This window comes from Pelophylax lessonae (genome assembly GCF_965119305.1).
Source record: "Pelophylax lessonae genome assembly, chromosome: 7".
Lineage (NCBI taxonomy): Eukaryota > Metazoa > Chordata > Amphibia > Anura > Ranidae > Pelophylax > Pelophylax lessonae.
This window is the reverse complement of record NC_138774.1, coordinates 227,926,418-227,951,908: the sequence shown is the minus strand read 5'-3', so window position 1 is coordinate 227,951,908 and position 25,491 is coordinate 227,926,418. Positions and strand designations below refer to the sequence as shown.

General features: G+C 44.4%; 1 protein-coding gene across 1 annotated transcript in view; it reads right to left on the bottom strand.

Annotated features, from left to right (window-relative positions):
• LOC309560833 (ficolin-2-like) overlaps positions 1–25,491 on the bottom strand; it is a 112,809-nt gene that overhangs the window by 16,045 nt on the left and 71,273 nt on the right. The window contains exons 6-7 of the mRNA XM_082264517.1: positions 11,895–12,022; positions 4,844–4,973 (exon numbers count right to left, since the gene is read on the bottom strand). Of these exons, the coding sequence (XP_082120643.1) occupies positions 4,844–4,973; positions 11,895–12,022 (258 nt within the window). The remainder of the gene's footprint in view (positions 1–4,843; positions 4,974–11,894; positions 12,023–25,491) is intronic.

Genomic DNA, 25,491 nt, shown 5'->3' with positions numbered 1-25,491 from the left:
TGAACACACCATCCTCACTGTCAAACATGGTGGTGGCAGCATCATAGTTTGGGCCTGCTTTTCTTCAGCAGGGACAGGGAAGATGGTTAAAATTGATGGGAACTGGCGGTGCCGGATCTGCGTTCTTATTATTTTGCTTCGCAGTTGGTTTTCCTACATTGGAGATATTTTCCGCAGGTGCCTAACGCAGCGGTTGAGGTGGAGGCGGCCCTGGCCTCCTCCTTTGAATCGCTGATTAATGTCCTATATCGGGGGGGGGCTCCTGGGCGGGACCTGGGGTCGGTGATGCGTTTGCCGGGGAAAATCTTTCGGCTTTGTGCCGCGCGGATCGGGGACGATTCTTTGGTGACTTCGCCGAATAGCCCTTTGTGGTTTAATCCGGCGCTGAAGGAGTTTGTCCGTATGCAAGATGGGGGTAGTTGGGCTAGATATGGTCTGAAGTACCTACATCAGCTCTTCTATCAGGGTAGGTTGGTGTCCTTCACACAGCTGAGGGAGACCTTTGGGATCCCCGGGACGTGGCGCTTCAGGTACTTACAACTTCAGCACGCGGTGCGGGTGCAGTTTGGGGGGGGGGTTGTGGTTTTGACTAACCCCTCGCTCGAAGCTCTGTTAATGGATCCGGAGCCGATGAAACGGATTTCCAGATACTACGGGGCGCTGTGTCCTGGGGGTTCTGGGGCAGTGGATAGGGCCAGGGCTAGGTGGGTGACCTTTATTCCTGACTTGACCGAGGAGCAGTGGGAGGAGGTATTGGAGAATTATTTGGGCACGGTTATTTCTTCGACCGACAAGATGATACAGCTGAGATATCTACACCAGACCTACTATACTCCGGTTCGTCTGTTCTCTATGCGTAAGAGGGATACTGATTTGTGCCACAAGTGTTCGGGAGATCGAGGCTCCTTTCTGCATATGGTCTGGGACTGCCCTAAGGTGCGACCACTGTGGTCTCAGGTTACGAAATTTATTGCGGATAGCTTTGGTCTCCCGAATATTTGTTCTCCCCTGGTGTGTTTACTGGGGGTCGTGGAGGTGGAGGGTCTAGATATGGCCACCAAGCTGTTTCTCCGCATTCTTTTTTTCTGCGTTAGGAAATTGATCGCCAGGAGTTGGATCTATACTGCGGAGTTGACTCTTGGGATGTGGATACGGGTGGTGAATGCCGACATTGTACTGTACAGGATGACTTATGAGGCTAGGGGGTCACCTAAGAAGTTTAGGAAGGTGTGGTACCGATGGGTGGACTCGGAGGCTACTTTAGTGGAACCGCAGGTTAATGGTTAGGATGGGTCTGGAGCGATATGGGGGGCGGATTGAGGCTTAGATCATTCCCCTGATGTGTGACTGTTGAGTGATTGGTGTGCTCTGCCACGGACCTGGTGGATTGGTATGGGGGGTTTCTCTGGGTTGTCACCTGTGGGGGGTTTGTTCAGATGGCCAGCTCGCCTGCTCCTCCTAAGGGAGTGTGGGTGGGGAGGCCTGGTTCTTGGTTCTGGGCTGAGGGGTGGGGGGTTCCGGGATGTTGTTTTTCTTTAAAAATGCAAAACTTGGGGTCCTACTGGGCGCATGGTTAGTGCGAGCTGATCGGCGGCTGTCTGAGGGGTTTTTGCCTTTTTTACTGTATACCATATGTGTTATGGAACATTTTTTGTTTCTGGATGTTTACCCCTTGGAGGCTGTTGTGCTATGCTGGTTATGTAATGTTTCTGTTGCACTGTGTGCCTAAGTTGGACTTCAATAAAAATCTTTTTCAAAAAAAAAAAAAAATTGATGGGAAGATGGATGGAGCCAAATACAGGACCATTCTGGAAGAAAACCTGATGGAGTCTGCAAAAGACCTGAGACTGGGACGGAGATTTGTCTTCCAACAAGACAATGATCCAAAACATAAAGCAAAATCTACAATGGAATGGTTCACAAATAAACATATCCAGGTGTTAGAATGGCCAAGTCAAAGTCCAGACCTAAATCCAATCGAGAATCTGTGGAAAGAACTGAAAACTGCTGTTCACAAACGCTCTCCATCCATCCTCACTGAGCTCGAGCTGTTTTGCAAGGAGGAATGGGCAAAAAGTTCAGTCTCTCGATGTACAAAACTGAAATACCCCAAGCGACTTACAGCTGTAATCGCAGCAAAAGGTGGCGCTACAAAGTATTAACTTAAGGGGGCTGAATAATTTTGCACGCCCAATTTTTCAGTTTTTTATTTGTTAACAAAGTTTGAAATATCCAATAAATTTTGTTCCACTTCATGATTGTGTCCCACTAGTTGTTGATTCTTCACAAAAAATTACAGTTTTATATCTTTATGTTTGAAGCCTGAAATGTGGCAAAAGGTCGAAAGGTTCAAGGGGGCCAAATACTTTCGCAATGCACTGTATACACATGTATGTGTAGCAGGATTTCCAGGCATTGGGCCTGATGTGGGTCTGCCATTGTTACTGGTGACACCTTCAGCCTATTTAAGCTGACTACCCAAGTGTGAGATTGGAGACAATGACCATTCTGGCATCTTTGGTTTGTTTGTTTTATTTGATATAGAGGATGGGAGAAGGGAATGAGTGGGATACTCCTCTGGCTCAACTAGGTACAAATGGGACACTTTGCAGAAAAATGCCGTTCAGCGCTGTCTTGACGCCGGCTGGATTCCGACCAATGCTTGCTGGCGCTTGAAAAACACTGTCTTGCTGAACTGTACTTGAACTTGACTTTTGACACTCTGGTTAGCTCAAAAAGTCCTGTATACAGCTCCCTCCAGTCCTTCCTGACTGAGGTAGCTCTCTGTAACTGCTTGTACTGCTGCACCTCTCAACACTGTACACTGCACGCTGTACACTTAACACTTCAGGGCTCAACCGCTGGCGCCCCCTTTGCTCTTCAGGGTCCTCTCACTAGGCACCCCCTCTACACTTAAGGGTCCTCTCACTAGGCACCCCCTCTACACCTTAGGCTCCTCTTACTAGGCACCCTCTTTACACTTCAGGGTCCTCTCACTAGGCACCCTCTTTGCACTTCAGGGTCAACACTGGCACCCCCTTGACCGCTAGCTAGCTCCTGGATCCCTTGGACCTTCACCGGAGTGGTCCTCTCTCTATAGGCAGACCCCCAGGGGCAGTTTGCAGTACTCACAAACTGGGAATGCTTTCCTGAAAGTGGACCCCCTCTGCTCCGCTGGTCCCAGGCACACCGGGTCCTCTCTGCAGCTCAGCTCTCTGTCCCCTCAGGCAAGCCGCCTGGGACACCCAATCCTGCTGACAGGAGGAGAGACAGCCATACTCTCCCTCCTGGGACTCTGCTTCCCGCCAAAGACGCTGCGTCATGCGCTCCCCTCAAACTTATACCCACTCCCAGAATCCTGTGCTGCAGAATCTGCCTTTCTGGGGTAGATATAGACCCATTGATTGGGTTTCCTCCACTGCCAAATGAGAGCCCTCTCAAGGAGCACAGTGGGGAGACTCCCCAGTCTCAATAGCCACACCTGGGAGACATGACAGCCCAGCTGAAATCATGGCCCTGCTGTTAGGCAGCTAAGGCCCACTATACTTTGCCTAACACCTACCTTGTAGGGTGCTACATATATATATATATATATATATATATATATATATATATACACAGTGTGTGTATAAATATATATATTGTAAGGGGTTAGTTTGGTACCGGGTGTGGGTGACCCCTTGGGGGGGGGAGGTTCGTTACACAGAGAGACAGCCGAGGAGTGGTTGAAAACAACAGTCTATGGTTTATTCTTCCAATTTGCTGCTAACAAGTGCAAGCATCCAAACAGCATAAATCAAGCAAACATAAAATAAACCCTGGCCACTTGGGGCGTCTGCCTTCACAAACACAGGAACCTACCTATGGTATCTGTCCCAACCTACTGCTGGGCAGACACTGCTGGTCATACAGCAGAAAAACCAATAGTCTATTTGTTTTCTTTTTCACACAGAAAAAGTCAAGACCACCTAACCTTCAGAAGTCTCTCAGCTCACTGCTCTCCTTAACGCACACAGCCTCAGGATGCAGCAATCAGTAGTCATCATCTGGATAACTTATAGAGGCCCTAATTGCCTCATTCTGAATAACTGAAGCTTTCCAACGTCCTTAAACCTTTCTGGCTACCTCTGCAGCCGACACCCGATAGTAATTGGTGAATTGTCTAAACAAGGCAGAAATGTATCTCCCATCTGTGACAACACCCACAGATTTACCTGACTTCCTGTCACAATGTATATATTTATATGTATATATATATATATATATATATATACCAAACCTGGCCGATGCCCCTGACAGCTGGAAATCTCCCCTTGTTCCAGGGACCCATGCTGAGTGAATTTACCTCACTTTGAAGATAATTTCTCTCACATCGTGTTGTAGCTAAGGGACAGGATGTGAAGAGAAATCTCCCCAATGGGACACAGATGGCAAAACAAAATCTGACCGGAGTTATAACGCTCCCAAAATGAAAAACATATTTACCCTTCAGTTCTTCTTTAAAACCAGCTTCAGCACAAATCTCATGTTTTTAAGCAGTGCCAGACATCCCTGGCTAAGAGCTCAGGAGAGAAATATAATGGCCATTTTTGTTAGAACTATGGCTTTTGAATGTCTCTAGCAGAAGTTCCTCCACCCCTCTTCATAGCATAAGTATGCAAATACTGACTTGCTGAACATTCAGCTTGAGGTACCAGCTCATATATACCAAAACTTAAGGGAAGTTTGTACTTGCTTATTGAGTCAACCTCTAGTGTCTATGGGTATCTAAATAAATGGGCTTTGATAGGATGGGATGGGATGGAGAGGAAATTAAGGTTCTCATATGGCAGTGTTTTTTTACCTGATGAGGTCAGCATGTGAAGATTGTCGTTTCCCAGCCAGAACTCGGTCAGGCGACTCCCGAAACCATTTTTGTAGAAATTCCAATCACGGAAAAAATCAATAGACCCATCATAACGTCTCTGGAAGACCTACACATAAAAAAAGTTATCACTGCAACCAGATGGTTGGGCTTATGTGTCTCACTTAAGGATACCATTGCCTATTCCATTGCACTGTATACTGATCTTTCTGTTTAACAGACTCTATAATTTTCTAGAAGGCCTCATTATTATGATGAGCATAACCTAAAGACAGACTATGCTCCTCCCTTTGACCTACAATAAAATATTGTAGGCCAAAGCTGCTTATTTAAAGAAAACCCTGGTGTGTGCTAATCACTGGATGTTCTTCAGTTTCCCTATGACCTTTGTTCCTGTGTTTCTGCTTATGCTGACTGATCTCCCATTACTGACCTGAATAGTTCCTGACCTTGCTCTGTGAAATTTGGATACCGACCTTAGCTTGCCTCTGACTACTGTCTGCCTGTTTCCCTGGTACTGACCTCAACCTGCTACTAGACCTCGCTCTCCCCGTTTCCCTTGTACTGACTTCAGCCTGTTACTGGACCTTGCTCTACCCGTTTCCCTTGTACTGACCTCAATGTGGACTAAATGTTGATCATTATCCAATAGTTTTAGGACCAATCTCACCTTTATGATTCTTTTGGCTTTCTGAACCATAGCCTTTATGAACAGAACATGTTTAATGTGCCTTTTATAAATTCAGTTGGGTCAGTTAAGTTAACCTAAAAACATGCTCAGTTGCTGAAGTCTGAGGAAAAGTTTGAGAACATCTGTCAGGGACTACCAAGAGGCTGAAAAATTAGCTCCTTTCCAGGCACACATTCAAAGTAACTTGCAAGTCTCCTGATGGAGAACTTTAACTTAGGTAGTTATGTTCTCTTCCCTGGAATAATCTTAACTACTTGAAAACCAAGAGTTTTCTGGCACTTTTTGTTTACATGTTTAAACCAGTATTTTTGCTAGAAAATTACTCATAACCCCCAAACATTATATTATTTTTTTTTAGCAGACACCCTAGGGAAACAAATGGCGAATTATGCTTGCGCAGTGGTTTTTCAAACGCAATTTAAAAAACAAATACATTTTAATGAATTAAAAAAAAAAAAAACACAATATATACTCCAATGTTATTGTAAAATATGAGAGATGATGTAGGCTAAGTAAATAGATAACATGTCACGCTTTAAAATTGTGCACGCTCATGGAATGGCAACAAACTATGGTACTTATTAGTAATGAGCCGAACACCCCCTGTTCGGTTCGCACCAGAACATCTCGAACAGGGGAAATGTCCTAGCGAAAATGCGAACTCCATTAAAGTCTATGCGACACAAACATGAAAAATCAAAAGTCCTCATTTTAAAGGCTTAAATGCAAGTTATTGGCGCAAAAAGTGTATGGGTACTGCCCTGGGGGACAGGAGCAGTGATTGTAATAATGCTTAAAGTGAAACAATAAAAAAATGAAAAATTCCTTTAAATATCTTGCCTGGGGGGCCCCCTTAATGTGCCTGTAAAGTGGCGCATTTGTGCGATATTTGTGGCCTGCTGCAGCAATACTGACATTTCTAAAGGAAAAAATGTAATTTAAACTTGTTCGCGACTGCAATGTATTGTCGGCTCCCGGCAAGACTGATACAAAAAAAAAAAAAAAAAAAAACGGTGTGGGGTTCCCCCCAAAATCCATACCAGACCCCTCAGGTCTGGTATAGGTTTTAAGGGGATCCCTGCGCCAAAATTTTTTAAACAAATGGTGTGGGGTTCCCCATAAAATCCATACCAGACATTTATCTGAGCACACAGCATGGCTGGCCAGGACGGGGGTGGGGGTGAGTGAGTGCCCCCCCTCCTGAACCATATGCCCTCAACATGGGGGGTGAGGGCTCTGCCCCCCCACCCCAAAGCACCTTGCCCTCATGTTGATGGGTACAGGGGTCTCTTCCCGACAACCGTGGGCTGTGGTTGTGGGGGTCTGCGGGGGGAGGCTTATCGGAATCTGGATGCCCCCTTTAACAAGGGGACCCACAGATCCCGGCCCCCACCCCTATGTGAATGGATATCGGGTACATCCTACCCCTACCCATTCACCAAAAAAGTGTACATAAAAAAATAAAGACAAAAGTCAGTTTTGGAAAAGTCCTTTATTAAAAAATAAAAAAATTGTGTCCCCCGATGATCAGTCGCCCGCCCACCTGAGCTGTTTTGATTTTGACAGCTCTTTTATGGGGACCTGACGTCACAAGCCGCCCCCCGATGATCAGTCGCCCGCCCACCCGAGCTGTTTTATATTTTGACAGCTCTTTTATAGGGACCTGACGTCACAAGCCGCCTCACAATGCACTGCTCAGGTGCAGTGAATAAATTACATGACGTCAGTTTTTAATAAAGGGCTTTTCCAAAACTGGCTTTGATGTACCCGATATCCATTCACATAGGTGTGGGGGCCGGGATCTGGGGGCCCCCTTGTTAAAGAGGGCTTCCAGATTCTGATAAGCCTCCCCCCGCCGACCCCCACAACCACAGCCCAAGATTGTTGGGAAGAGACCCCTGTCCCCATCAACATGGGGGTAAGGTGCTTTGGGGTTGGGGGCAGAGCCCCTCTGCCCCACACCACCCACCCCCCCATGTTAAGGGCATGTGGCCTGGTATGGTTCAGGATGTGTGCTCGGAACAGGGTCTGGTATGGACTTTAGGGGGAACCCCAAGCCATTTTTTTTTATTTTGGCGCAGGGTTCCCCTTAAAATCCATACTAGACCCGAGGGGCCTGGTATGGACTGGGGGGGACCCCATGTAAAGGAAACAAGGATGACATGTCCTCTTTATGGAGAGACCTACTTTACCTTTAAAAGCAATAAATTCCCCCAAAAATATTTTTTTTGATCTTTTGCTTTAAAAAAAAAAATAAATAAAAGTTTACTTTCAGCCAAGGCCATAGAGGTGATCAAGGATGATCTAGTCTTTTATCGCTTCTGTGACCAACTGGCTTTCAAAATCAGATAATTTCTCAGGTGAACCGGTGGAAATAGTAAGCCAGAGAAACACTGGCGAGCTGCGGGAGGGGGAGGGGGAGGGACCTTCCGCCGCTTTTGAAAGCGTTCCAGTGGCTCATGAGCCACTTGGACCACTTTCATGAGAAAGAGCCAGCGGCTGGCTGAAGAAAAAATACTGGGGTTATGGCTGATATCTTCAGCCATAATCGTGGTAAACCACTTGCAAACAGCAATGTAATATATACATATTGCGGTCGCCAAGGATTAAACAGGAACTAAAAGGGATTGTAAAGTCTCGTATTTTATATATATAAAAATAATAAACATGTTATACTTACCTGCTCCGTTGCAGTGGATTTGCACAGAGCAGCCCAGATTCTCCTCTTCTCGGGTCACTCTTCTGTGATTCTGGCCCCTCCCTACTGTTCGGTGCCCCCCAAAGCAAGCAGCTTGCTATGGGGGCACCCGAGCTGAGTCACAGCTCCCTGTGTCCATTACGACACGGAGTCCCAACCTGGCACCACCCCCTTTCTCCCCTGATTTGCTAGCTGACTTTGATTGACAGCAGTGGGAGCCAGTAGCGCTGCTGTGTCTCAGCCAATCAGGAAGGAGAATCTTGGTTGACTGAAACACTCATGGACATCGCTGGACAGAGAGGGACCTCAGATGTTAGGGGAGCTGAGGGGAGCTGCTGCACACAGAAGGCTTTTTATTTTAATGGATAGAATGCAACTCCTTTAATGCTGGAAACTATTCCAAACAAAAAGACAGACATGGACAAAAGACCAGTCACCAGTATTGCCTGCTGTCCCTCTGCAGCTGATCTTTCCCCTATTACTGGCATAGCATGCTTTGTTCTGCACTGTGTCTCTATATGGAAGTGGCCATCTTGGTAGAGGCAGGGCTTTGCTTCCTCATGTCAGAGCCTCCCGCAAAGAGAACAGTGAGCAGCACAGCAATGACATCACTAAATCTTACTCCAGGTCCTGTGAGACTAGGAATCAGAAGCAGCAGTTCCTTAGATCTCACACCATAAATATACTCAGGCATGCCTAGGCACACTCACATACCAGGAAGTGCACTGCTATTTTAAAAGAGGAATTGCAGACAATATGTACATTTCTAATTGTTCCCTATAACATAGTAAATGTTTACACTACTGACAGGACCACTTATGTATACCTCCCATCGGCTTGAAATTCAGCTCCAAGTGAAGGGCCTCCTAGGGAGCGCGTCCTGCTACATGTACCCACCAATATATAAAACCCAGACTGCATAAAAAAAATAAAAAAGTGAAGATTTGGTAACGATCTATTGAACTGAGACTGCACGCTGACAGCGATAACCGTGCTAATAATCAGATACAGGCTTCAGCTTAGTCCCCTTTTATCGACCACAAACCCTGACGTGTTTCACCCGGCTAGGGCTTAGGCAAAGAGTTGTACCACTAAGACCAAACCCTAGACAGGTGAAACACATCAGGGTTTTTGGTCGATAAACGGGGACTAAACTGAAGCCGGTATCTCATTCATTAGCGTAGTTTTCGCTGTCAGCGTGCAGTCTCAGTTCGATAGATCATTACCAAATCTTCACTTTTTTATTTTAGTTCAACTTTAACATTTGAAGGGTAATTCCATTTTCGTGGGTAAAAAAATAGTAAATAAAGAAAAAATAATATAGTGTATACAATTGCGACACAAATCATATTGTAATTGAATGTTATTAAAAAATTACCTTTTTCTTTTCAATCTGCAGCTCTGTATTTTTCTGAAAATTCAATGCAATATGGCTACCTGGAGTTATTCTGTACACAGAATGTGTGTACAGAACACCCCCCAGAAACATAATTTCCTGCTTGTGTGATTGCCTCACTGATTTCCCAGAAGTCTGCCTAAGATACAAGTCAGATTTCTGGCATCCCCTGCAACAAAAATGTCATTTTTGGTGAGATACTCCCAATAGAATGCAGGCCCAGCAGATTTCCTCATTTGTGCCCTGCAGGTGCACAGTTGATTGATAATTATGAAACCACTCCCATTAGACTCACTTTCCCACATGGGCACAGATGAACACAGAGGGATTTCTTCAGAATATCAAAAGGTAGGAATCTGCAACAAAGGTTGTTATACTGAAAATTTATATACAAAGTATATTCCACGCGCCAAGGACTATGTTTTAAAATTATTAAATATAAAATAGACTCAAATAGTTTTCAAATGAATAAAATAAATTACTATAGCAGCCGCTATATATAGGGAAGATGATTAAAAATGTATATGATCTCAAAAGGAGATCAAATATAGCGCTTGCTTAAAACTCTGATTTTTGAATAAATAATTCTAAAGCATCAGATAACCATGGAAATCCTCTCATTAGTGTTATAAATCAGTGCAAGGTGTGCAAAACAGTGCAGATAAATACGAGATATATAAATACAAGTTCATACAATGTGTAAAGGTATAAAAAAATATATATATATATGATGGAAGACCTCTCTAAAAAATATATATAAATATAGTAACAATGAATAATTCATTAATATTGTGTAATTAAACTATAATTTATGAAAATACAATTACAAATAAATTGTCCCAATTGTAAAGGTGACTTCTGTGCAAAACTCAAAACAAACTTTATATTAAATATATAATCATATAAAAGTCCATTCCGTATAAAGTGGCTACTGTGCTTCAAATTAATCCACAAATATTAAAGTGACTCCTGTGCTGGTGAATATTGTCCTTAGTAGCAGATGTATTCTCAATTTCAAGATATGAACGGTTTAACCATCAGGCAAAATTCCTATGTAAATGAGTGAATTAAATCACTTACCAGAAAGAATGGGTTCTGTATGCCGTATGGCACCAGAACCTTTCAGGCTTGTAAGAGCCCTCTGGGCTTGGTGAATGTTACCCCTCCGATTGATCCTCCGGGGTCCTGGAATGCCTGGGATACCTCTCTGCTGACTTCTGTTTGTTTATTTCCTTCTTGACCGATGTTCTTCTTTTTATTGTTTTATTGTGTTGGCTCAACATCGCGTTCAGAGTTAAACTTCTAGAACTTTCCTTTTCAATCTGCAGCTGTTGTAATTTTCTGAAAATGCATCAAGAAGGAAATAAACAAACAAAAATAATATCAGAAGTCAGCAGAGAGGTATCCCAGGCATTCCAGGACCCCGGAGGATCAATCGGAGGGGTAACATTCACCAAGCCCAGAGGGCTCTTACAAGCTTGAAAGATTCTGGTGCCATACGGCATACAGAACCCATTCTTTCTGGTAAGTGATTTAATTCACTCATTTATATAGGAATTTTGCCTGATGGTTAAACCGTTCATATCTTGAAATTGAGAATACATCTGCTACTAAGGACAATATTCACCAGCACAGAAGTCACTTTAATATTTGTGGATTAATTTGAAGCACAGTAGCCACTTTATACGGAATGGACTTTTATATGATTATATATTTAATATAAAGTTTGTTTTGAGTTTTGCACAGAAGTCACCTTTACAATTGGGACAATTTATTTGTTTATTTTTTCATAAATTATAGTTTAATTACACAATATTAATAAATTATTCATGGTTACTATATTTATATAATTTTTTAGAGAGGTCTTCCATCATATATATATATTTTTTTTTTATACCTTTACACATTGTATGAACTTGTATTTATATATCTCGTATTTATCTGCACTGTTTTGCACACCTTGCACTGATTTATAACACTAATGAGAGGATTTCCATGGTTATCTGATGCTTTAGAATTATTTATTCAAAAATCAGAGTTTTAAGCAAGCGCTATATTTGATCTCCTTTTGAGATCATATACATTTTTAAAGGTTGTTATAATCCTTGTAATGTATATTGCCCAGATCACCCAGAGGGGAATGTTTTTTTTCTCAACAAAAGTGGACTTATGCTTTAAGAATTACATCTTTTTTTTTTTGTTTGTTTCTTTATGTACATTGATGCTCCATCTTCTGATTACTTACAATCCAGCCTCCTCCATCAGTATCCATATCACACAACACTTTCATGGGCTTCTGGCCATCTGGATTTATGGTGTACCAGTCACTTAGTATTTCACCCTGCTGCAGGATTTCCTTGCAGTTTTTGGCATCTGAGAGGTTGGAAAAAATAATATTTATTCTGAGATGTACTGATCACCCATTCCATATAAGTGAATAAGATAATATCCTAAAAAAAAAGGCCTAAAGACTGCGATTACAGATCATTGGGCCTTGATATGGGAACACAAGCAGCATTCAAAGCTCCAATGAGGCCAAATAAAATGACCAAACCTACTTCTCTAAAAGTGTAGATATAGAATCCTATGTGCTACCACTTAATATAAGAAATAGGAAGCTGCTGCTCACAACCTAAAACAGAACTCCACCCAAATAGGGAAGCTCCGCTTGTATGCACCCTCCCCCCCCCCCCCCCAATGCCACATTTGACACTTTTTAGGGGGGAAGCGGGTACTTGGTGCTCCTGAACCATATCAGGCCACATGCCCTCAACATGGGGGGGCTCTGTTGATATTGATGGGGACAAGGGCCTCTTCCCGACATCCCTGGGCTGTGGTTGTGGGGGTCTGCGGGCACGGGGCTTATCAGAATCTGTAAGCCCCCTTTAACAAGCGTTTTTTTTTCTGTTTCTTTTTTCGGGTCTGTCGGTGTGGCAGGCGTCGTTATTGACAATGGATATACATCAGGGGACATTGTTTTTTTGTTTAATTTTTTTAACCACTTGCCTACAGTGCACTTTCACCCCCTTTCTGCCCAGCCTCAGCTTTCAGCGCTCTCACACTTTGAATGAAAATGCAACACCGTACCCATAAAAAAATTGTGTCCTTTTTTTAAACAAATAGAGCTTTCTTTTGATGGTATTTAATCACTTCTGGGTTTTTTATTTTTTGTGCTATAAATAAAAAAAGACTGAAAATATTGTGAAAAAACACATTTTTCTTTGTTTCTGTCATAAAATTTTGCAAATTAGTCTGTTACTGTTACTTATCTTTGGTAAAAATAACCAAAATAAGTGGGTCTTTGTTATTTGGTCTTCGTGAAAGATATAGAGTCCGCAAGCTATGGCGCTAATCATTGAAAATCATTGAAAATTGATCACACTTGATCACACCTGATGTACTGAAGGCCTATCTCATTTCTTGAGACACTAAAAAGTCAGGAAAGTACAAATACCCCCCAAATTACCCCTTTTTGGAAAGTAGACATTCCAAGGTATTTATTAAGGGGCATGATGAGTTTTTTGAAGTTGTAATTTTTTCCCCACAATTCTTTGCAAAATTATTATTTTTTTTTTTACAAATTGTCGTATTAACAGGTTATTTCTCTCACAAAGCATATGTATACTTGCAACTAAAACACATTCTACTACTCCTCCTGAGTATGTCGATACCACATGTGTGAGACTTTTTCACAGCCTAGCCACATACAGAGGCCATCGTTGCAATATTTTTTATCACACCATATTTGCGCAGCAGTCTTCCAAATGCAATTTTTTTTAAAAAAATTAACTTTTTTTGAATTAAAAACTAAGAAAACAGTAAATTTAGCCCAATTTTTTTCCATGTGAAAGATAATGTTACGCTAGTAATTACGTCATGTTAGTAATTAGATACCCAACATGTCATGCTTCAAAATTGCGCACACTCGCGGAATGGCGCCAAACATTGGTACTTAAAAATCCCTATAGGCAACATTTCAAAAATGTCTACAGGTTACCAGCTTAGAGTTACAGAGGAGGTATAGGGCTCAAATTATTGCTCTTGCTCTAACAATCGCGGCGATACCTCACATGTGTGGTTTGAAAACCGTTTACATATGTGGGCGGGACTTGCGTATGCCTTCGCTTCTGCGCGCGAGCTAACGGGGACGGGGCACTTTAATTTTTTTAAAGTTTTAAAAAAATGTAAACATCCCTTGTAATAGAAATAGGCATGACAGGTCCTCTTTATTGTGAGATCTGCGGTCAAAAAGACCTCACACCTCATAACTACACTGAAAAAGAAAAAAAACAAAAAATAGCCGAAAAAGAAAAAAAAAACAAAAAAAACGGCCCTTTCAACCGGTTGCTAGGCAATGACGTTTGACGTAGCTCCGGTCCTCCAAAACTATAGAGTCGAGTGAGGGCCATCTCGACTTCCTGTCTCTGAGGATCCGAGACCGGATAGTTTTCCCTGCTGCCGGCGGGTCCGGTAAGCTGGGAAAACGTCTGGGACGCGGCGGGAGGGGGGGGGGCACCTCTTCCCCTGAAACGTAAGGGTGATTCCACGGCGAATCCGCCACTGGGACCACACTTATCTGAAAGCTGGCCGCCCTCCGTTTAAAAAAATACCGGGGTTATGGCAGCTATCTGCTGCCATAACCCCAGTATTTAGCTTTAAATGGCCGATGTATATAGTCGTTAGGCGGTCAGTAAGTGGTTGCATGTATATAGCAAAAATTGCAACCCAAAATACATTCTGCTACTCCTTCTATGGCAATACCACACGTGTGAGTCTTTTACATAGCCTGACCACATACAGAGGCCCAACATTCAAGTACCACCATCAGGCATTCTGAGAACATAAAATACACATCTAATTTCCTGACAACCTATCATTTTGAAGGCCCCTCATATTTCTAACACATAGCATGTACATACCAAGAATTACACTACAAAATACATTCTATAAAGGAAAGTGTAAAAAAAGTATTACCTGTGGTTTTAGTAGTGCAGTTGTCCACAGAGGAGAGCATTAGTCCAGGCAGCAGGCAGGGACATGCTTAGCGACTACAATAGCAATTTTCCAGGCAGCAGGCAGGAATATAGTCTATAGTCAATACTGGGATATTGTCAGCAGAGCCACAGCATTTGTCCAAAGGAATTTTCCAGGCAGAGACATGGTCAGCACAGCCATAATATTGGTCCCGGTACACTGCAGACAATCATTGTACCGCTCTCCAGCCCTTCATTAACATACTGCCTCTTGCTACAGCTAAAATCATGCAGCAGGCAGAGGCATGATGGTAGTAAGTCAGCTGAGATCAGGTAAGACCTGGGGACAGGGGTAGAGGCTTCTCCCACCCAAATCTCTTTGAAGCCTTCAGACCCTAATCCGGAATTTATGAAACCCGGAGAGAACCAAAAAATTGTTTTTCTCCATCCGGAAAAACAACTCTGGAGCCCCTCACATATGTGAGACCCCTGTGTACTACAGTAGCAGGGTAGCAGATCAGTTCAAGCGGTAGGCAGTAGCATAGGCGGTAAAACAGGCCAGGGTCAGTTCACATGCAAGCAATCCAAGCGGCAGGCAGAAGCGTAATCGGTAAAACAGGCCAGGGTCAGTTCACGTGAAAGCAGTCCAAAAGGTAGGCAGAGGCATAGTGGAAAAACAGGCCAGGGTCAGTTTATGTGGAAGGCAGTGGCATGGTTATATGAGGAAAATGGTCAGCACAGATGAGAAATTATTAAAATATGGGCTAGTAATGTATGGATGTATGATAACATCTAAAGCACTCTCCAATGCACAGGCCAGGTTGAGAGGGACAGTCCGGACAATGGTAGCTGGTATCTTTATGAAATCCCCTTTTGTTGCATACACGGCATCTTTTTTGGCGTCTTCGGCCTGCTTCAGACGGTGGAATGTGGTCTGGGAAGTGGCGCTCATGAAGTTGGCTAACAGCGTCAGAGCGAAGGTTTTCTGGGGGGGTCCTTGTTGGTAGATGAGGGTCGGGACAGTTTCTTCAATGAATTTTAGGAAGGAGATTTATTCACCAAAGATTGTGGGAAGCCCTTCCTGTTCTTCCTGGTGGTTCTGCAGGCCAGGGTTTTTTCAAGGTAGAGATGTTTGAAAAGGGGCAGGCTGGTATAATAATTATCCAGGTATATGTGGTAACCTTTCCTCAGCAGTGGGTATGCCAGGTCACATACAACCTTTCCGTTTGTGCCCATGTAGGCCGGGCTATCAGGGGGATCGAGCTGGGAATCTCTTCCTTCGTATATGCGGAACGTATACAGATATCCCGTGGCTCTTTCGCACAGTTTATATAATTTGACCCCATATTTGGACCTTTTGCTAGGAATATATTGCTTTATTCCTAGCAGGCATGTGAAGTGTAGCAGGGACTCATTCACCCATACGTTTTAATAAGGGACGTAAAGTTCTGCAAAACTTTGGGAAAAAAAATTTATAAGGGGGCGAATTTTATATAACTTGTCAAAATTTGGATGATTTTGGGGGGGCACTGGCTGTTGTCATGTTGTCATTGAAATAAAGGAAGCGCATAATAATTTAATACCTGGACCTGGACATTAGGGAAGAATATATGGGCATACGGTGTATGGGGTGGGTGGACCAATAGGCATGTCCTTCATTTTTTTTGGAACCCCCATGTTTATCGTGAGGCCCCAAAACATTTTGAACTCCTCCAAGTCAAATCTCTCCACTCAAACTGATGGGAATAGGATGATTGGGGGTTGTTTACAATAAACTGCTGGGCATAGAGATTAGTTTGGTCCACGATGAATTGCAAAAAATTGTTGGGCAAAAATAAATGGAGAAAATCAATTAATGCTAAATTCTCGGTATTGGCCTGCACACCTGGCTGTGCGGTGAAAGGGGGAATACTTGCTGATCCCGAGTTGGAGGGCAGCCATCTTGGGTTGGCAAGAGCATCTGGGAGGTGGGTAGTGACCCTGGCTCTCGGGGGATGTGACACCCCAGTGCTGGTAGTAGGGGGATTTGAAATTGGGAGTGATACCGCAGTGCTGGTGCTGGACCTGGGCATTCGCTCCTGGGGTGTATCGCTGGTGGCAGTGCTGGTACTGGGCCTGGGCATAGGATCCTGGGGTCTACTGCTGGTGGCAGTGCTGGTACTGGGCCTGGGCATAGGATCCTGGGGTGTATCCCTTGTGGCTGCCTGGTTTCCAGAGCGCCGTGCCCTTTTAGGAGGGATCCATTCTTCCTCCGAGTCCATCTTCAATCCGCTACTATTAGCGATTTCAAATTCCGAAATGGATCCGGTGCTCTCATCAGTCATGGAGAGGACCTGAAGGGCCTCCTCGCTGCTGTACATCCTTTTTGACATGCTGGCTGTGATGGGTTGTGTGAAAGGAGACGGTTGACTGCAGGTGATCACTGATGGGTGGCAGGTGACTGATAGGTGGCAGGTGACGGTCACTGATGGGGTGACAGATGACGATGACTGATGGGTTGACAGATGACGATGACCGATGGGTTGACAGGTGACGATGACTGATGCGGTGACAGGTGATGATGACTGATGGGGTGACAGCTGACGATGACTGATGGGGTGACAGCTGACGATGACTGATGGGGTGACAGGTGACGATGATTGATGGGGTGAAAGATGACGATGATTGATGGGGTGACAGATGACGATCACTGATGGGGTGACAGGTGACGATGATTGATGGGGTGACAAGTGACGATGATTGATGGGGTGACAGATGACGATGACTGATGGGGTGACAGGTGATGGATGGGGTGACAGGTGACAGGCGATGGTCACCGATGGGTGACAGGTGCACCGCTGGCGACAGGTGCACTTTATGGGTGGCATTTTCTGGGCACTGATGAGGTGACTGTTGGGTGACAGGTGCAATTGGGGGGGGGGCTGATGACTGTATGAGGACAGGTCTTTTTTTGTGCTTTTACACTCACAAGACACAGATCAGTAACTCTGTAAACTCTGGAAACAGTGTGTGAGGGGAGAAGAGCTAATAACAGTGAGTTACTGCTCTGTATTTACATTTGTGAATGGCTGTGAATGGATTCACAGCCGATCACGTGGTAAACAGCCACTGTCATTAGCTGTTTACCACTGTCAGTGACTAGCTGTGTTCCTAGGGAACACAGGGCCACCAACATGACCGTGCAGCACGCTCCCGATCGCGCATGAGCGGTCTTCTTCTGGGCTGTACTATTGTGATCGGCTGTGTGATTAGATCACAGCCGATCACGTGGGAAACAGCCATGCCCATTGGCTGTTTCCCCCCCTGGCGGTGACGCGCTGTCTTAGGGACACGCCGCCACCGACAGTGCAGGGTGGCACGCACACAATCGCGCGCCTGCCCTGCCTGAATGGGCCGCCGTTATATGACGTCAGCCCAGAACAATGGCCGCACCGCTCCGCCGTCATTTGACGGTGGGCGGGCGGCAAGTGGTTAAAGGAATTGTCAAAAACTGGCTCATGTCTTTATTTATTTTTGACACTTTTTTTGGTGAATGGGTAGGGGTACAATGTACCCCATGCTCATTCACATGGGGGGCAGGATTTGGTCGCTCTTCTGAACCCCCTTTTTTGTCCTGCCAGGCTGCATGCTCAAATATGGGTCTGGTGTTGATTTTGGCGATGCACTTATAGACACAATCGTCAAAATAAGCTGGATAAGAGAAACCCATAACCACACCGGACGGATGTCCCGGGGTAAAATTAGTGGCTTCAGCCACCGTAACTGGGGCCACCCCATACAAATTCCAGCAAGTAGTCTGCAAAGCCCCTGCTTAAATTTTTGGCCTGCCTAACCGCGTGGTACTCTGACCTATGGACCGCTGGCCCCCCTGCTGTCCCAAGGGGACCCAGAAAGGCCCCCACCCCATAGCAGGCCCACTGAGGGTGACAAGGGGACAGCCCAACAACCCCCCCCATGAGAACAGGCAGGCAAGCCAGCTCAATGCCACCCTAGGGAGGGGGAAGGGGGGGAACCCACCTCAGGGGGTACCCCTGCCCCACCACGTATCCAGGAGAGGAGGGGGCCCTTACTTACCGATCCAGTGAAGCAAGCGGGTAACACTCCCAAGACAGAAACCTCCTCCCCACCGAAGTGTGGGTGCTGTCGGCCAAAAGAAACACTGCAACTCAGGCCGAGACCCGGAGACATGTAACTCGCGGCCAGCCCTTGTCCATTGGGGCTATGTTGCCGCAGACCTAGCGCGGAGCTACAGTCTGCACAGGCTCGCTGGCCAGGCTCAGGGGACCACTGGAACTTCAATAGTCCAGCCTGTCGCTCAGCCTGGCAGTTGCTAGAAGATCTTCGCAGGAAAAAAACGGGGTCCAAAAACAAAAAACACAAAAAAAACAGACAAAAATGCCAGGACCTAGGGCCCAACAGGGAGACTAGGTCCTACTCCAAAGAACTGAGTATCTCTAAGCAGACAGGAGGATTATGCTAGCTGAGGACAGCCCACAGGGCGTAGCCAAGCTTTTGTGTTGTCTGCCTAGTCCTAATCCTTTAGAGGGCAGCATAACCCTATGGTGAAGAATATGGAGCTGTGTCTGTCAATGAACGGAAAAGAAACACACTTGTGCCACATTTCATATTTATTACAGCAAGATCATTTATAAATGTAGCACCCTCCTAGGTAGGTTGCTAGGATGTGCATAGTTTAGTGTAATGTGGTCTCCTGCTTAATAGGAGACTGTTAGGTAAAACATAGCAGCTTTCCTGCCTAACAGGAAAATTGCATTATTTAGCAAGGGAATCCTGTGTGTTTCACAGTGCTGCTGCTTCTGTATTGGCTCCTCTGTATCCACACAACCTTGGAAGGGTCTGGATGAACAGGTGTGACCCGTGCAGATCAGCAGCATGAATATGGATGCCGCCCCAGCCAATAGCAGGCATTAGAGCCCCTATGAATGCTGGGAATGGTATTTATATAGTGAGCATTCAGTGAGTGTCTAAACCTGGAGTGGAGAATCCAGCTGCGGAGATGGTGCTGTGCACTCCTCAGCACCTCCTGCCATGTGGGTGGGAGGCCTGGGGCTGACATTCCGACCAGAGTGTTCTGAAGAGCTGACTGAAGGGGAAGCCTTCCCTTGGAGATCTATCTGGGATCACTGGAGGGTTCTAATGGAGAAATGGAAGGAGGCTGCAATTTGGTCCACAGGCCTTGTGAGCACAGACTTTAAAAGATCTTGGGGTCTGGTTCTTTGGCTTCCCCCCCCCCCCTATTGCTAGGAGATTCAGCTACTGGTTCAAGCATAAAGGGGATACTGGCTAGTATCCTGAAGAGCAACCATCCATTATTCCTCCAAAGGACTTGCTCAAGTGTGTACGGTGTATCATACAGTTATTCCACAGTTCACAGCGCCGGAGGATTTGGCTGCTTATTGACCGGGCCACTTTTTTCAACTTGGCACTGCGTGAATTTACTGACAATTGCGCGGTCATGCAATGCTGTACCCAAACAAAATGTATGTCCTTTTTCCCCCCACAAACAGAGCTTTCTTTTGGTGGTATTTGATCACCTCTGCGCTTTTTATTTTTTGCGATATTAATAAAAAAGCGAAAATTTGGTGAAAAATTTACATTTTCTACTTTGACAGTTAAAAAATATCCAATATATTCAATTTTTGTCATATATTTAGGCCAAAATGTATTAAGCTACTGTAAGATTCTGGTACCTTCGGTACCCTTCCAGCCCATTTCTTCCGCATATAGCTACCTGTCCCTTTAATTCTCATGACGTCATCACTAGGCGCCGCTCTGAGCGGCTATTTCAATCGCCGGCTTTCACTCACAAGGTGTTCGTGCAAACCGCTTGTTATACAGCCTTGTCTGACGCTGCCGAAGCCTCCAGCTATTTCCCCAGTATCTGGATAGACCGGAGTCTCGCTACTTGATCCTGTATCTCGCTACTGGTCCTGTATCTCGCTACCTGATCCATATCTTATTACCGGACCCCTCATCTCTCTAAACCAACTAGTGATAAGTACCCCACAGGGGATTCCTTCCTATCAACTTACACTATCTACTCTTGCATACTAAAGACTGTTGCTATCTATGCATTATTATTTCTATCATCTGCACTGTTACATAGATTGCTAGCTCTTGAGTCTACTACCATCTATATCCTTGCACTGAGTTAGCAATTCCTGTACACTTCATCTGCTGTCCCCTACCACCTGTTATTTGTACATGATTGCTAACCTATCTGCATACTATCTATCACCATCTGCTAACACTCCTGAACATTACTATTGAGTGCCTATCATTGCTATCACTACTCACGCCTGTCCTTTCAGCACATCACCTCTATACTATCGTATACAACCTATCACTCCAGGAACATCTTATCTGAGTGTCTGTATATTTGCATGCTGAGGCAGGCTGGGCCACAGTGATGAGTCTGGAGAGTTGGATATGGTGATTCAACACATCTCTACACGACTACTGAGTGGAAATTCTGCAGCTGCAAATCCAGTTCACTAAACAAACGCCGGAGCGTTACAGATTGCACGAACCAGAAAAAAAAATGGATTCAGCAGAATTAGCCACTCATGTGTTACAACTAACACAAAAAGTAGATGCATTAATCCTTTCCCTTGCCGAAGTGAAAAATGAAAATCAGACTTTGAGACAGCAGATAGCCCGTGTTTCACAGCTCACTGCTGCTCAACCTCGTGAGCCTAAAATAAACCCTCCTCTAGTGTTTACAGGTGATCGGAAAAAAAATAGTGAATTTAAAAATGCATGTCAATTGCTTTTTAATTTAAAACCTCGTACTTACACTACAGACCAAATTAAAGTCTGCACCACTATTTCATACTTGTCGGGTGATCCACGGGCTTGGGCAGACTCTCACTTTGAGAAAAATGACCCTCTTCTTAACTCCTATCCTTTATTCTTAGCAGAACTCGCTAGCTTATATGAAGACCCAAATAGGCAGAGTACTGCTGACAGCCAATTGAGGGCTTTAAAACAAGGAAGGAGACCTGTTGAAGACTTCGTAGCAGAGTTCAAAAGATGGACCCTTGATTCAGGGTGGAATGGTGCATCTTTGCGAACCCAGTTCAGACTCGGGTTATCAGAAGCCGTTAAAGACGAGCTCGCCCGAGCGGATTTACCTGGCACTTTGGATGCCTTAATACAACTCAGCATCAATATTGACAGGCGACTGCGAGAAAGAAAGGCTGAGAAAATGGGAGTACCATTATCCAATCCTTCTCGGGTTTCGCCCGTTGACCCTACTCCTATGGAGGTAGGAACCATACGCCCACCATTATCGTCTACTGAACGAGCCAGGAGAAGATCTGAAAATCTCTGCATGTACTGCGCCTCCCCGAATCATTTGATAAGCGTCTGTCCCCTTGTCCGCAAAAAAGAGGGTGAGTGTTCACATGTCTTGCTCGGGGGATTAACAACTTTTTTTTTTTCTAATCCCTATCTTTTTATTCATTTGACCTTACAGTGGGACCACAATAGGATCACCACCAAGGCTATGATCGACACAGGATCTTGTGGGAACTACATTGACACTAGTTTTGTTGCTTTAAATGAAATACCTATTATTTCAAAATCTAAACCTGTCTCTGTTAGTTTTATTAACGGTATTCCGTTATCTTCTGGTCCAATTACCAATCAGACACAAGCACTCCTTGCTACTGCTAACGAGTCTCATGCTGAGACCACCACTTTTGATGTATTACCTTCACCACATTTTCCCATTATTTTGGGACTTTCCTGGTTACACATACATCAACCAATCATTGATTGGAAAACACGGACTCTAACCTTCCCCTCTCACTACTGCGAGAACACGTGTAACCTCCAATCATATAAAAAAATCCTGTCCATGGTGTCAGATGAAATTTCACCACCACCATGTTATCAGGATCTATCAGAAGTCTTCCTTGAGAAAAATGCTCAAGTATTGCCTCCCCATAGGGACTACGATTGTTCTATTGATCTACTCTATAATAGTAAACTACCTTTCGGTCATGTTTATCCTCTGTCTCAGGATGAACTTTCTCATCTCAAGGAATACTTGGATGAGAATTTAGCGAAAGGGTTCATTAGACCCTCTACTTCTACCACAGCTGCAGGACTTTTCTTTGTCCGCAATAAGGATTTAAGTCTCAGGCCTATTATTGACTATAGGCAATTAAATACCATTACGATAAAGGATCGCTATCCTTTACCTCTCATTCCCGAACTCATTGAACAAGTGCGCGGAGCTACCTACTTTTCAAAATTGGACCTAAAAGGGGCATACAACCTCATCCGAATCTGTAATGGGGATGAGTGGAAGACGGCATTCAGAACCAGATACGGATTATTCGAATATCTAGTGATGCCTTTTGGGTTGTGTAATGCTCCCGCAGCATTTCAGCGATTCATAAATTACATCTTCAGAGACTTACTTGATGTTTGTGTTGTGGTATATCTGGATGATATACTCATTTATTCTCAGTCCTTGTCCGAACATGTAAGACATGTAAGACTTGTGCTATCCAGATTACTCGCACACAATTTATACGTAAAATTGAAAAAATGCCTATTTCATAAGGAAGAAGTACTATTCCTAGGATACATCATATGTAAGAACGGTATCAAGATGGATATGAGCAAGATATCGTGTATACTGGATTGGCCTGTACCAACAACTCGTAAGGCATTACAACGATTCCTTGGATTTTCAAACTTCTATAGGAAGTTCATCAAGAACTTCTCTTCTATTGTGAGACCGCCCACACAACTTACAAGTGTAAAGAAACCATTCAAATGGTCTGAAGAAGCAAATAAAGCTTTCCGCTTGTTAAAATCAAGCTTCACTTCTGCTCCCATACTACGCCATCCAGACCCATCCCTCCAATACATCCTGGAGGTAGATGCGTCAAATATGGCTGTAGGAGCAGTTCTTTCCCAACGACCAACGAATACTTCACCACTCCACCCAGTTGCTTTTTTCTCTAAATCACTAAGTAGCCCAGAGGTGAATTACCCAGTGGGTGAAAAAGAGTTGCTTGCCATAAAACTGGCACTAGAAAATTGGCGACATTTACTTGAAGGTACTCGATTTCCAATACTCATATATACAGATCATAAGAATCTCCAATACCTTCAGACCAACAAGACTCTTTCCCACCGGCAGGTACGTTGGTCATTATTCTTCCTAAGATTCAACTTCCTAGTGACCTACACGCCTGCAGACAAAAACAAAAAAGCGGATGCGCTATCACGGCTAACCGAAGATAACTGCGCCGAAATCCCTTCACTTTCTATAATACCCCATGACCGTATTATTGGTGTTTTTCGTTCCTTGAAGGAAGAGATTCTGCACAGTATAGGACTGGATTCACCACCACCACAACTAAGTGCTGATGCAGAAGGCTTCCTCTACTTTAACGACAAACTCTACATACCTCCTGGTATGCGTACCAAGATCTTGGAATTATTACATGACGTACCTATGGCAGGACATATGGGTATGACTAAGACATTCAATTTGCTCACCAGGCAATTTTGGTGGCCTGATATGAAGACGTCTGTACAAAAATTTGTTTCCTCATGTGACATCTGTGCAAGGTCCAAAATTGACACTACAAAACCTTCTGGTTTACTTTGCAGTCTACCAATACCCAAAGTTCCATGGGAAGTTGTGTCCTTAGACTTTATAGTAGAATTACCACCTTCCAAAGGATTTACTACCATTCTAGTGTCAGTGGACCATCTGACAAAGATGGCACATTTAATTTCTATTCGCAGACTACCTTCATCTAAGGAAACAGCGGAATTACTAGTGAAACATGTGTTCAAGCTACATAGAATTCCAAAGACTCATTTATCTGACCGAGGTTCACAGTTCATCTCCAAGTTTTGGCAAGCTCTATGTCATATACTACGAATTGAGCGAAAACTTACTTCTCCCTACCACCCTCAGACCAATGGACAAACTGAAAGAGTCAACCAGTGCATTGAACAATATTTGCGTTGCTACACCTCATACCTACAGGATGATTGGGTGGACCTCCTCCCTCTGGCAGAATTTGCTTACAATAACGCAACCCACAGTACTACTAAGCAAAGTCCATTCTACCTAAACTATGGGTTTCATCCCACACTTCTTCCACCACGCATCCTGCCATCAAGTAACCCAGTAGCCTCTGACTATCTTACCCAAATAAAAGACTCTCTGGGTTTACTTAACACCACCATCTCACATGCTCATAGCCAACAAAAAAGGTACTACGACCTCCATAGAAGACCTTCTCCTCAATATGCTATTGGGGATCTCGTTTGGCTATCTACGAAAAACTTAAGGTTAAAGATCCCCAGTAAAAAGCTTGGGCCTTTGTTTCTAGGACCTTTCCCAATTGAGAAGCTCATTGGGAGAGCTGCAGTTCAACTCACCTTACCGGCAGATCTTAAAATACACCCCATCTTTCACGTGTCGCTACTGAAACCACATGTTCCCAACCAAGGAATAAGACCTACCATCTCGCCTCCACCTCCAGTACAAGTTGAGGGCGGAGAAGAATTTGAGATTAAGGAGATTTTGGATTCTCGTATCCACAGAGGGAAACTCCAATATCTCATAAGATGGAAAAACTATGGACCCCAAGACGACACCTGGTTGGATATTTCTGACGTTCACGCTCCCAGGCTTATACGAAGGTTCCACTCCAAATACCCGGAGAGACCAGTGCTATAGGCCTTCCGGAGCCGGCCTTAAGGGGGGGGGGGGTACTGTAAGATTCTGGTACCTTCGGTACCCTTCCAGCCCATTTCTTCCGCATATAGCTACCTGTCCCTTTAATTCTCATGACGTCATCACTAGGC